The sequence below is a fragment of the Artemia sp. Qi Xiang Cuo genome, chromosome 1 (assembly GCF_049724085.1).
Source record: "Artemia sp. Qi Xiang Cuo chromosome 1, ASM4972408v1, whole genome shotgun sequence".
Lineage (NCBI taxonomy): Eukaryota > Metazoa > Arthropoda > Branchiopoda > Anostraca > Artemiidae > Artemia > Artemia sp. Qi Xiang Cuo.
Window position 1 is genome coordinate 33,967,435 of NC_142794.1, and position 13,877 is coordinate 33,981,311.

Consider the following 13,877-nt stretch of genomic DNA (forward strand, 5'->3'; position numbering starts at 1 on the left):
TAGCAACCTTAAGGGAAATATTTGGGCACAATCGGGTAATTTAGGCCCTAAATATGGATTATTTTTTGGTGAATATTGGCCCAAGCCACTTTTTAGTTCCAGTTTTTTATCACAAAGTATTTGATAAGATTCTCCTGTGACGAAACTTTTTTTTTGAATCTGTTCATTTTATGAATGGCTTTATAATTGGCTGGGGCACGGGTAATGGCTGGAGTATGCATGACTCTCTTATTGGACACATACTTGTTTGTTAGTTTTTGGAAAGGCATGCCTGCCTAGTCTCAGTCATGTTGACCAAGAATTTAAAATTGACATAAGACCGTTAGATTGCCTGTAATGAGAGGCAATTTATGTAAATCTAATTCAATCTAATATTGAAATCCCCCCACGAAAATTTCAGCCACATTTAAAATAACGATAGTATTTTTAAAATGAATATATAATGGATTTAAGTTCGAGGGTGAGAATTGTCCTGTTATGAAAGAGGTAAATTTTACATAGCCGGTATAAAATCAAAACACGGTATCTATGCAGGCAGGATGATTTTTGAGTATATCTACTCTTTTTGTAAACTATTCTAAGGCGAAGGAAATTGCATAAAGACAAGTCTACATCTGTTAAAATTTATGGAAGCAATAAATATTTCTGTAATTTTGTTTGAGTCTGATTTTCTTTTAATATTAAATGTTTAATAATTAAATATATTATTGATTAAACAAGTTGAACCCTTTGCCAGGAATCCTTGTTGTTTGAAATTTACTGTATTTTGTTTCATTTTGCATGCAATTTAATTGCTCTTTTTATTTGAGAGTTTTTTTTCCTAAAAGTATTCAAAATAAACTTATTCCTACAAAAAAAATAATCCTGAAATATGTTCCCTGTGATCCAAACCACCACTGCTATTTTGGCGTCTGGTCCTCCCCTGGAAAATTTTCCCTTCATTCCCCTTCAATTGTAAAAATTCCCCTTCATTGGGGAATCGAGTCCATGAACCAAAAAAACTCTAATGCACTAAGTGGATAAATACAAACATAATTCTTTTTCAAACGTCATGCTTTCCACAACAGAACAAATCCTAGACTGAACAAAGTTGTCCTTTACCCTACATTTATATTAATTATACAAGATTATATAAATTGAGTACATATGCAAAGAGTTGGAAAAATTTATGTAAATCTAATTCAATCTAATATTGAAATCCCCCTCCCCCCCACGACAATTTAAGCCACATGTAAAATAACGATAGTATTTTTAAAATGAAAAAGTATTGTTGGATACCAAATTCAGAGAGTTTACTGAAATTTTTCTTTCCTATAATTCAGGAAGTGTGCTAGATGATAAAATTCATAATTAACTAATCCGTTGGTTGAACAACGACAAAATGTGAATAATTTTACCGGGAACAACTGGTAATTATTTGTGTCGAGGGGGGGTATTTTATACGTAAAACCTTCGCAAGAGTGTATTCAACAATATCTTAAAGTTTTTTGGCGATCGGATGAATGGTGTAGTTATCCATAAAGGACAGAGAGACAGACACACATGCACACATACGTTCGATTTTTATATATATTAAATAAAAAAAACAAGTTTTTTCAACTGAAGGTAAGAAGCAACATTAAAATGTAAAACGAACAGAAATTATTACGTATACGAGGAGGATTACCCCCTCCTCAATAGCTCGCTCTTCATGCTAAAGTTTGCCAGTATTTTTAAAAAAGCTTCTTTTTGTTCTATTTAAACGACCCTTTTGTATTTCAGGAGTCGTTCTTAAAGAATTGGGACAAAATTCAAACTTTATTGTAAAGAGCCAGGTATTGAGGAGGGGACAACCCCCCTCATATACATAATAATATCTGTTTGTTTTATGTTCTATTGTTGATCCTTACTTTCAGTTGAGTAGACTTGATTTGTTATTTAATTTCTGATCGTTATTTAAATGATGCCGGTTTTCGCCCTTTTTCGAAAATAGGGCTAATATTCTGAGGCTCGTAGCTTTCGATGGGTAACATCAAACTCAATGAATCTTATATATTTAGAATCATTATAATAAGCCGATTTTTTTGATACATCTATTGGTGTCAAAATTCCTTTTTTTCAGAGTTTCGATTACTATTGAACCACGTCGCTCCTTGTTGGTACTAACTCACATATACAGGCTATACTTCTAGAAGCCTTATCAATGGAAAAATTCCAGCTTAAAAAAAAACGAAATCATACTTGTTTTCGTATAGCGTTCGTGGGCCTTTCTTCGCTTTTTTTTCACATACTTTGTTTAAGCTAGTTTTTTCCCGTCGATAAATGCTTTCAGAAATAAAGCTGATAACTTTTAGTATTATTTTTGTATAAAAAGGTTTCATATTTTGTTTCCACTGTCTTATTAAGAAATGTTACTCTTTTCAAATACAATTTTGTTTCAACTGTAAATGGAAAGGCAATATATTCTAAGGAACCAATCTCGGAAATTCTATAGCGGGCTAACTGCCCCTGAATATTTTATAGAAGGAAGCTCTATGGAGAGTAGAGCACGGTGGCATGATTACTTTTCATGACTGCAACGTTATTTTATGAGATGACAAGCCAATGGAATAAACTTGATTAGTCCATTTCTCGTTAATAACCTGAGTATAATCAACCTGGTTAGTCCATGAGTAGTCCATTGAGTAGTACCTGAGTAGTGCATTTCAAATAAACCTAACCCCTACATAACCTTTTTCAAAGGCCTTGCCTGAGTAGTCCATTTCTCGTTAACATAACCCCTTTCAAAGGCCTTGCTGGGGCTCCTTCCAAACCAAGAAAGGAGTAGACTTCTCTGCTACCCTCCAAGTTGCCACACAACCACCATTCAGCCACATAACCATAATCACTGTGGCCATACCAAATTGCCATCATAACTACATTCTATTTATTTGTGTTTTCTTTTTATTCACATAATTGCCAGTGGAAGGTAAAACGAGTAGTCAAAAATCGCAAAAACTAACCTTCAACATTTCAGCTTTGCTCCGATTTTTAACAACTTCATTGACAAAATCAGTGAATTCAGCAGAAAAGCCACGACGAGTTAACACGAGACGAGTGTTGCAGTCGAAAATTTCCTGCAGCGTAGAGGGGTGTTTCCAAATAGTGATATCGGTCTTATTAGGGAGAGATTGTTCTAGCTGATCCCAGTCTCCCATAAACTTGAGAGCCTTAAACAGAATAAATACATATTAAATTACCAGTACTTACAATCGTAAAGACGGAAAAAAAATTAAATGGGCTATTTCTTTCTGTGAAGTTAGTTTCTTTGCAGAAGTTTCATTTAACGTTAACATTCTCTTCGGCATTATTATTCATCTTTTTAAATAGAAACATTCCATTCCAATAAAAATTGTAACTCTTGGAAAGCTCTATTAACTCAGCTATTTAAAGATGGGATAGAAGTTTTAAGTGAACCAGAAGAATTTAGATTCGGTCTGTAGCTTAAGGTAGCTTTTTATTCAAAATATGAAAAATATCACTGTCCTTACCCGAAAACAAGGATACCGTTAACCACATTTTATGGATTCCCTGAAATTATATTCATGTTAACATGTATTCATCAGTTATATTCATGTATTCATCAATAAATAAAGACTTAGATAAATAATTAAATTTAAATGTGTTTATTATCTGTTTAATTAACAAGTGTTTAAATTAAATGTTTAAGTGATTAAATGTTAAGTTTAAATTAACAAAATGTAAAGTTAAATAATTAACATTAATTATTATGGATAAATAAATAAAATATTTTTAGATACGATCTTAAATCTAATGGTATAGCTTCTTAAAAACACATAACAAACAAACATTTTTGCATGCAGACCAATGGGGTCTATAGCGCAGGTACCGGTATCCACATTTTCTGCCTTCGGTCAAGAGTACAATGCGTGGCTGGGGGCAAATCATCCGACGCTTCCCGTTTTTCCCCCCAGGTTTCTTCAGGTACCGACTTGGAGCTGGGTCGACTCTGGTTGAGCTTACAGAGTCACACTACTGACCCCTGTTCTAAATAAAATAATCAGCAACACCAGGCCTCAAACCCCAGCCCTTACCGACACAGGAACAGCTTCTTAAACGAAACAATAAAAGTAATAGAGCCATTAATACAAAACCACCAAGCCTCCAGTATTTTATTTACCCGTATATTTTGGATCCCCAGTCGCTCAAGTTTATATCAACTGTTATTCCCACCATATATAGGACTCCCAGCCAAAGGCAGAAAATCAGGAGATCGTGCAATATGCAGACCATTGCTCTGCATGGGAAAAGTTTTTAGGTAAGTTTTCATTAGTACACACAATATTTTCTGCAATAAAAATAATTTTTCCAATCTCAAAGTAAGGAATACTTAACAATATCTCAGTTTCCAAACAAATTAAAAAGTAAAGAAGTTTCGTGTTTCCTCCTAACTCGATATAGTAGAATACTCCAAGATAATTTGAAATCTAAGGGTGATCATACATTCCTTGATATCTATTAACAGACGAATTTTTATATCATTCTTGACCTACACTTTCATTTTTAGTTTTTTTTTTTTTAATTGCTGATATTTTGCTGCCACCAACGCTAACCCATCTTTATTGGAAGGCAAAGTCTATAGATAGATCATAGATCAATTGAATAGATCAATTAAGTATAGAAAACTTGATACAATTATACAAATAGTATAACTGTATAAACACTGAATGTAATACCTTTCGACTTTCACTTTTTCCATGCTTTAAAGAGAACAATAAATTGTAGTTTTACATAAAATTCCCCTCTATGAAGCCCCTGAAGTGACTGAAATTTTCTCTATTTTAATATTAGCTTTATTGAAATTTATTATTTTATTTTCTGAATGCATACGAAAAAACTTAAATGTCGTAAACAACTTGGACCTTGAAGCCATAAAACATCTGTAACAATAAATGGCTTATATCAGCATTGTCTAGTCTCTCCATCATCTAATATGGTAAATCGATTGAAATTGTTTTGAGTATCCGAAAAAGTCAATCGATTTTTTTGGAAATTTTTAAGTCAAACAATTTTTTTTTCTTTTAGTGCATAAAAGCAGTTTTCTTTAATCTTTTTTTACTCTTCTTAGTCTTTGATAAATCTTGCTGTCAATTTTCGCCCCTTGTACTTACAAAATTCTTCGATATATGAATGATGACACTTCCAGACATACAACGGAAGTGTATGTGGAAGTTGAATGATGCTGCCTTATTTTTATATTTTTGTTCTGAGATTTTTATTATATAGCATTAAAAGTAGCAATTAGACGAAGTTTGCCCTCCCCTGGAATTCAGCTTATGGGCGCCCATGCTACTTATTCAAGGACACTTCCAGACATACAACTATTCAAAGACTAATCAATTCTCAAATATCTCGCTTCATTAAGAGACAACGCCTTCTTATCCGTCCGCACCAATAGCTATTTCATTAGCTGTAAACGGCTAATCAAAGCCTGGATCTCCTAACTGACTCTTGATCCCAACGGACGGTGTTGACTAACACCACTTGAAAAAGAGATGAGGAACATTAGAACAGATAATATTTTATATTTAGGTATTTGTAATCAACATAGCGATTTTGCTGTTTAACGCAAAAAGGCGTTGGTTGTTTTTCGTTCATTTTTTTTTTCAATTGTGAAATTGAATTGGCTCTCTTATAATTCTTTAAAGTGGTCAGGTCACAAACTTGCCTCCTTTAACCCCCTAAAAAGTGGTCCAAAAAATGTTAACGAAATCATTAGAAAAGGAAACTAACATCTGTTGCTAACTAAGGAATTTATCTTAAAAGAAAATTTACAAGTAATTCTAAGGTGCTCGTATCTTTGGCTTGATATCCGACCTGGCACATCACCCCTCTTAATGGTCCCCTTTGGGAAAAACGATGAAAGGTAAAAAAAAAAAAAAAAAAAAGAATAGCTTTGCTACTTCTAACTAATGTCCAAAGAATTTTGAATGATATTCAAAAATAAAAATCACACTCATTTGGCACCGGTATTAGAACTTATAACCAAGAATAAATCGTTTAGCAATTGTTCTAATATCTTTTCTTTTAATGTTTTATTACTAACAACTTTTGATTTTATATATTCTATCTGTATACAGAAATTAAATTAATGTTAATAGTTTTCTCCTGTATAAGTTAATTTCGGTAAAAAATTATTTGTTCACATAAAAATAATTTAATTAATATTTAAATTCATACTAATTATTGTTCATATTAATCTCAATGATATTGTTTATATTAAGTAACAATTATTCTGTTAGTATCAAACTTCCAGCGATCGAAACTCCGAACAGAACAGTGTAGAAAAAGTAATTAAAGATTGACATTACTTGGTTGAAGGGAAATTATGGTAATCTTTGTTTGAAAAAAAACTTGTGTTGTTTCCTTTTTTTGATTAACTTTTTTTTTCTTTTTTTTAAGGAAATTTCGTTTAATTGGAAGGCTGAAGTGTAAAAAGGAACAAAACTATGACAACTTCTACCACTATCGTTAGCATAATCTAAGTCGAGGAAAGTATTATTTCCTCATTTCATTCCGTGTTTTCTCATTACCTTTGCAGTATTCCTTAGGATACAGTCCATAAAAATGATCCATATAAATTGGGATAGGACGCAACCATGCTTAAATCCTGACTTAGTACGAATCCAATTACTATCCTCATTTCCTACCTTAATCACAGCAATGTTATTCTGGTACATAACATTAATCACTTAAATGTATTTATCTGGTATACCATGCAAGGATAGAACCATAGCCAAAGCTCTTCTATCAACTGAATCAAATGCTTGCTTCCTAATATATAAACCTGAGGACTAAAGGGGTTTGATACCTCAGGTATTTCTCAATAAATTAATCTTACGAGTGAAAATTTGGTCGACGCATCCTCTCCCCTTCACAAAACCCCATTGTTCACAAAACCCTTCATAAAACCCCATAGCCTTTGCCTTGTTTCTTAGGAAAAAGTCCATCAAAATGATTCATATAAATGGGGATAGAACGCAACCCTGCTTCACTCCTGATTCAGCACGAAGCCAGCTACTAACCTAATTTCCTACCTTATCCGCAGCAATATTATCGGCAGAACCAAATGCTTCCTCATAATCCATAAAACTGATGACTAGAGGGGTCTGACGACTCGTATCAGACGCTCTTGTAAAATACAAGGGTAGGATTTTCAATAGTCTACTTTAGTTGTTTTCGACAAATTTTCCGCAGCAATATTGTTCCCTTCCATAGGACTAATCATTTGAATATATTTATCCAATACACACCATAAGGATAGAACCCTCACTAAAGCTCTTCTATCGGCATAACCAAATGCTTGCTCATAATCCATAAAACTGAGGACTAGAGGGGTCGGATGATTTGTATCAGACCCTCTTGTCAGAATACAAGGGTATTTTTTAGGAAAAAGTTTCTCAGGAAAAAGTCCATCAAAATGATCCATGTAAATGGGGATAGAAAACAACCCTGCTTCACTCCTGATTCAACCTTAACTGCAGCAATATTATCGATAGATCTAAATGCTTGCTCATAATTCAAAAACCTGAAGACTAGAGGAGTCTGATGGCTTGTATCAGATCCTCTTGTAAAAATACAATGGTAGGATTTTCAATAGTCTTCGACATTTGTCTTCGACAAATTTTTTATATGTTTTATTTTATAAAATATTTTTAAAATCTTTTGGGCAAATAAAACATTGTCCTTCATTATCTTAAAACTTCCTAAATGCTCTTCAATATATGCTTAGGCGTGAAGCGATCGGCTTCACCAAGTTATATTTCTAAGAATTTTGAGATTGTTTACGAATGAAAAGAAGAAACACAACATTAATAGTGACAAAGTCACAGAATGTTATTGTAAAAAAGAATATAATCAAAACAAAGAAATAATAAAATCATAATTGAGCAGCTAAAAAAAAAAAAAAAAAAAAAAAAAAAAAAAAAAAAAAAAAAAAAGTTCAAATTTTTGCCCAGAATTAATACTAAAAGCGATTTGCCTATACAAATTTGAAGAGAGTAAAGAGTGAAACTTTGAATAGATTGGGTTTGGAAAAAGAGCTGCTGTGTCGTTCTCAGGCTGCTTGTTGTTGCAGTGAGTTGTCAGTAGTAGTAGCAGATAGAAAATGAAAACAATGTCAAACTTACTTCATGATAGTATTCTATCCAATAGTTTTCTCCTTCGTGATCCTGTCTTGAAACTGCTGCAAATAGATCTGCCGCTTTTTTGAAATCACTAGTATTAAAAGCCTAAAAGAAATATAAGAATGAAAGAAAGAAAAGAAAGTTAGACTAGGAAAACGTAATCAGAAAGCACAGTTTTCTATTTTATTTGTATTTATCCTGTTGAGTAGTGCTTTAAAATATTCTGTACCTCTATGGAATTTACTTGAAGTGATACATTAACAGATTTATAAAGGCGAAGTAAGTAAAAAAAAGAAAAAGAAATTAAAGAATAACCTTGCAACAACAAATAAAAATTATTTCGTATATGAAGGGGGGCTGCCCCCTCCTTAACCCCCTGGTTTTTACGCTAATAGTGCTATGCTGAAAGCATTTATGAGTTCAAAAATTTAATGTAGTTAACTAGAAACTGCAAATGCTTATTAACCGATTGCCTTTTAAAACATTTGAAGAAACATTTTATCGTTTAAAGCGAATGCATATTAACACGCTCCTTCATTCTTGACGCATTATAAAAAAAAAAAAAATTCATACCATTCCAACTTCACTTGTGCTTGAGAAGTCGTTCTTCACTGTTCATTGACAGTTTGATTCCTGTTGATTTTGAGCTTTAACATCACTTTCTACTTTCATTAAAAAAACATGTCTTTTTTAATTTAATTTTGATTCGTCTTTAATTTCAAACCCGATTACCCTAAATGTGTAGAGGGCTGACGCCCCCTCAAACTTGACTATTTAAATAAGAGTTTAATTTTGCGCAACATTACCTCGAGAAAAAGAGCTTAATAATTTTATTAGCTTTTCGAAATAGAATTTCATGTCATGATTTCCGTTCAGATCACATTTTTTTTGGGGGGAGGGGGGACTTTGATTCCATTTATAAAATTATAAAAATTTTTAAGTTTTCAATTATAATCAAAACACGTTTTTATTTAGAGTTTCGGTTTCCATTGACAAGGATCGATTTTAACTGACAGTTTGTTACCACGTTCTATCTGATCTAAGGTTCTCTCAAATGTGAGGGAGGCTGCTAATTCCTCCTCCTACCCTCGTTTTTACACTCAAGTTTGACATACGTATAATAATGCTACGAGGATGAAAAACATACTTGGAAAAGTGCGACCCTGCAAACATTTATCTGAAGGGGGGTCTGAAGTATCAATTGAGTCATCATTTTTGGGGTTTCCAAGACGACTTCCTTGAACGAATATTTTCTATAGGGATGTCTCCCATAGCCAAAAGAGATTACAAATGCAGATAAATTAAAAATGAGAAACATTCCCATTTAAATGCTAGTGAAAGTACTACTCCTGGCAGCACTCCCCCAGAAAATTCCCTGGCACTGCTCAAGACCTCCTCCCCCCCCCCCCCGCTGTCGGCCATTCTGTAACAGTAAGCAGATGAAGTTAGTCTTTATTGTTACAAATACAAAGTTTTTTCTGCAATAAAAGGGAACAATCAACCCAACAAAAAACCCAACAAAGGGAACAAAAAAAAAAAAAAATTCTTCTGTTTTATCTGATTGCCCATTGAAAGATGGACAGTTCAGAAGTAAAAAGGCAAACCTACACAAAGTTCCACTTGATCTCCTTTTTAATAGTACAGCCAATCTAAATTAGCTTTAGGGGTTACCTCGAATAAAATGCAACTGTTTTGATTTTGGTATTATTCGAACCTGAAAAAATTCTCTACAACATATAAGAAATCGGTCGAGGCAAAATTAAAGTTTTTCTGTCCTTTCTTCTAAAATAACAAATTAAAAAATAACTTGCACTTTTAAAAAGTCGCTGGTAGAAAATTCTGGTACATAGTTTATGGTACATAAGTCAGTTCTGTGTTTTGACCATCCCTGAGTCGAAGAACAATCTGACCCATTTTACCGACATTCGAGTTTGAAAGAATCTGTAAGCAGTACACTCACTGATCAATTTTGGCTTCTAGTTAACTTTTATCATAGGCAGCCCAATAGCACTGCCTAAATAAAGAACGATGTTGGCACAATGTATTATTATATTTTTCCCCTTTAAACTAGGGCACTTCGTATCAAAGAAATTGTCGTAGAAACTTCGAAAAGGGCTCATTCTATTAGAAATTGGAATGGCTAGTGCCTTTTTTAATAGTCGGAAGTGATTGGAAGGCAACTAACACCCCTTCCACGCCCACCATTTCCCCTAACACATCCAATTAAAATTTGAGATAGCCATTTTGTTCAACGTAGTTGATTTCCAGATGGAAATTATGTTTTTGAGGCGGACGCTCCCGCCACAGCCCTCAGGGCAAGGGTTGTAAGTTATGCCCTGGGGCATATAAGGTTTTTGTAGAAAGTTTTGTCGTAGAAACTTCAAAAATGGCTCATTTGATTGGAAATTGAAAGGGTTAGTGCCCTTCTTAATAGTCGAAGGTGAATGGAGAGCAACTAACCCCTCTCTAACGCCCACCATTTCCACAAACCCATTCAATCAAAGTTTTGAGATAGCCATTTTGTTCAACGTAGTTGAAAGTTCTGTAAATTATGTATTTGAGGATGACAAACCTTCCAGAGGCCCCAGAGCAAAGGTTGTAAGTTATACCCTGGGGACATATAAGGTTTTTATAGATAGCGTTGTCGTAGAAACTTCAGAATGGGCTCATTCAATTGGAAATTGAGAGTGCTAGTGCCCTTTTTAATAGTCAAAAGTGACTGGAGGGTAAATAGCCCCCCCCCGACACCCATCATTCCCCCAAACACATCCAATCAAAATTTTCAGATAGCCATTTTGTTCAGCGTAGTTGATTTTCAGATAGCAAATATGTTTTTGAGGAGGACACTCCCCCACAACGCTGAGGGCAAGGGTTTTAAGTTATGCCCTGGGTTCACATAAGGTTTTTATAGAAGGCGTTGTCGTAGAAACTTCAAAAAAGGCTCATTCGATCGGAAATTCAAAAGGCTAGTGTCCTTTTTAATAGTCAAAAGTGATTGGAGGACAACTAGCCCCCCTCACGCCCATCATTCCCCCAAACACATCCAATGAAAATTTTGAGATAGCCATTGCCATATGTTTGAGCAGGACCTTCCCCCCACTGTCTTCAGGGGCAAGGGTTATAAGTTGCGTCTTGGGGGCATATATGGTTCTTATGGAAGGAATGCTCGTATAAACTTCAGAGAGGGCTCATTTGATTGGAAATTGAAAGTTCTAGTTCACTTTTTAAGCGTAAAAAGATATTGGCGGTTAACCAGCCCCCTCCCCCCAAATGTATCCAATATAAATTTTAAGATAGCTATTTTGTTAAAAAAAAAAGTTCAAAGATCACGTAACAAAATTCCGGTGTCGACACAACCCACCAGGGCCCGGGCATGTGATAAAAATTTGAGGAAGCCATTTTGTTAAAAATAGTTCAAAGATCTCATATCAAAAACTCCTTTAGGCATGGCCATTTCGTTAAATATAGTTCTAAGGTCAGATAAGAAAAACTCCTGTGTGGACGCAACCCCTCAGGGTCCGAGGCAGGCGTTTTAAGTATCAGATGTAAGTATCAGATAAGAAAAACTCCTGTGTCAACCCCCCCCCCCCCCACCCTCCCCAGGGCCGGGGCAGGTGTTGTAAGTATTGCTCTGGGGGCATATATGGTTCTTATGGAAGGTATGCTCGCATAAAAGTCAGAGAGGGTTCATTTGAATGGGAATTAAATGTTATAGTTTATTTTCTTAGAGAGAAAAAAGATCAGAGGGCAAGTAGCCCCTCCCGCCCTCCACGCCTTTGGGCGTATCGGATGGATAAACCCATCCGATAAAAATTTCAGGTGACTATTTTGTTAAAGATAGTTCAACCATCAGATATTAGAACTCCAGGGTCAACACAACCCCCCAAGGCCCATGGATAGGCGTTGTAAGTTATACTCCGGGTATATATATGGATCTTATAGAAGTGATACTCGTATAAACTTCAGAGAGGGCTCATTTGATTGAAAATAGAAATTTCTAGTTCACTTTTAAAGAGTCAAAAGAGACCAAAACTTAATCTAGTCCCACGCGCTCTTTTTCCCCAAACATATCCGATAAAAATTTTGAGATAGCAATTTTGATAAAAATAGTTCAAACATCAGATAATAAAAACTCCGAGGTTGACAAAAACCCATTTTTTCACTTTGATATTGTTTCTTTGATATCAGTTTTGTTACATTGATGAATATTTGATTATTTTTTTTTTAAAGTTTGATTTTGAAATACAGAATTTTTAAAAACTTGAAACGAACAAAAATTAATTAAAAAAACTTTCTGAAAAATATGTTTTTAAAAGAAAAGTAAAGGCCGTTTTAAACTTAAGCTCAGTATATACAAATAACTGTTTAATTTCAAACACAAAAGGACATGAAATTGTAGCAGAATAATACATGAAACCGAAAACAACCAGAAATTAAATAAGCAGTCATAGCAAAAACCTTAAATAAGTAATAACATAAATGAACAAGTAGATCCTAAAGCGAGTAATGCGTGTCTTGAACATGAAATTCAAGCTTAAAACAAAAAAAAATTTTTTCCTATTGAAGCATATATGAAACTTAAAACGAACAGAAATTAAATAAACAATCAATGCAAACAAACATACAATAGACATCAATTTAAATTAATAAATAAATCTTAAAACGAGTGAAACTTAAATTGAATATGCAAATCAAGCTTGAAACGAACAAAAATCACCACAAACAAGAGTTTGGGTATGACCTTCTTCTCTCACTATAAAAGTCTAAAACCTACTGCGTCATTGGCGCTTTACCGAAAACTATATGCGTCTTGAACAGTATTGGAAAGTATAAACAACATCAAATTGAATATTTGACGTATAATGATATTAATTGTTGAAAGATCCATCAGTTCAAGAATTTATTTCACTGTAATTGTATTTTTATTTTCAATACTGTAAGAACTGGAAAAGAAAATATTTGTAATAATTCGTTTTCAGTTAAGTGCCAATGACGCAGAAAGGCTTTTGGTTTTTATTTACAGTTAGGAAAGGAGATAATACCAAAACACTCGTTTGTAGTGAAACTATATTCGTCTTGAACCACTTTAAAAAGAGCTAATACATGATATTGAATGTTTTATGTATAATGATATTAATTGATGAATGCTCATCAGTTCAAAATGTTAATATAGTTTTAATGTTTATTTTCAATTTTAAGTACAAAAGAAAATATCTGTAATATAATCCGTTTTCAGATAACCACGAATGACGCATAAGGATTTTGGCTTTTATTTTCCCTTACGAAAGGAGGCAGTATCGGAAATATTTTTTTTGGGAAAACTATTTTCCTAATTTACAACTCTAAAAAGTGATAATAAATTAAACTGAATATTTTATGCATAATGGTAATAATCGTTCAAAGCTCACCAATTCGAACTTTCATTATAATTTTAATGTTTATTTTCAATATTAAGTACAAAAGAAAATATTTGTCATAAAATTGGTTTTCAGTAAAGCGTCAATGACGCAGTAGTTCTTAGACTTGTACAGTGAGGTCATACCCAAACTCTTGTTTGTTGTGATTTTTGTTCGTTTCAAGCTTGATTTGCATATTCAGTTTAAATTTCACTCGTTTTAAGATTTATTTATTAATTTACATTAATATCTACTGTATGTTTGTTTGCATTGATTGTTTATTTAATTTCTGTTCGTTTTAACTTTTCATTTATAC

General features: G+C 33.5%; 1 protein-coding gene across 1 annotated transcript in view; it reads right to left on the reverse strand.

Annotated features, from left to right (window-relative positions):
- LOC148956224 (DNA-dependent protein kinase catalytic subunit-like) overlaps nt 1–13,877 on the reverse strand; it is a 495,889-nt gene that overhangs the window by 69,383 nt on the left and 412,629 nt on the right. The window contains exons 42-43 of the mRNA XM_089099625.1: nt 8,169–8,270; nt 2,982–3,188 (exon numbers count right to left, since the gene is read on the reverse strand). Coding sequence (XP_088955751.1) covers nt 2,982–3,188; nt 8,169–8,270 — 309 coding nt within the window. The remainder of the gene's footprint in view (nt 1–2,981; nt 3,189–8,168; nt 8,271–13,877) is intronic.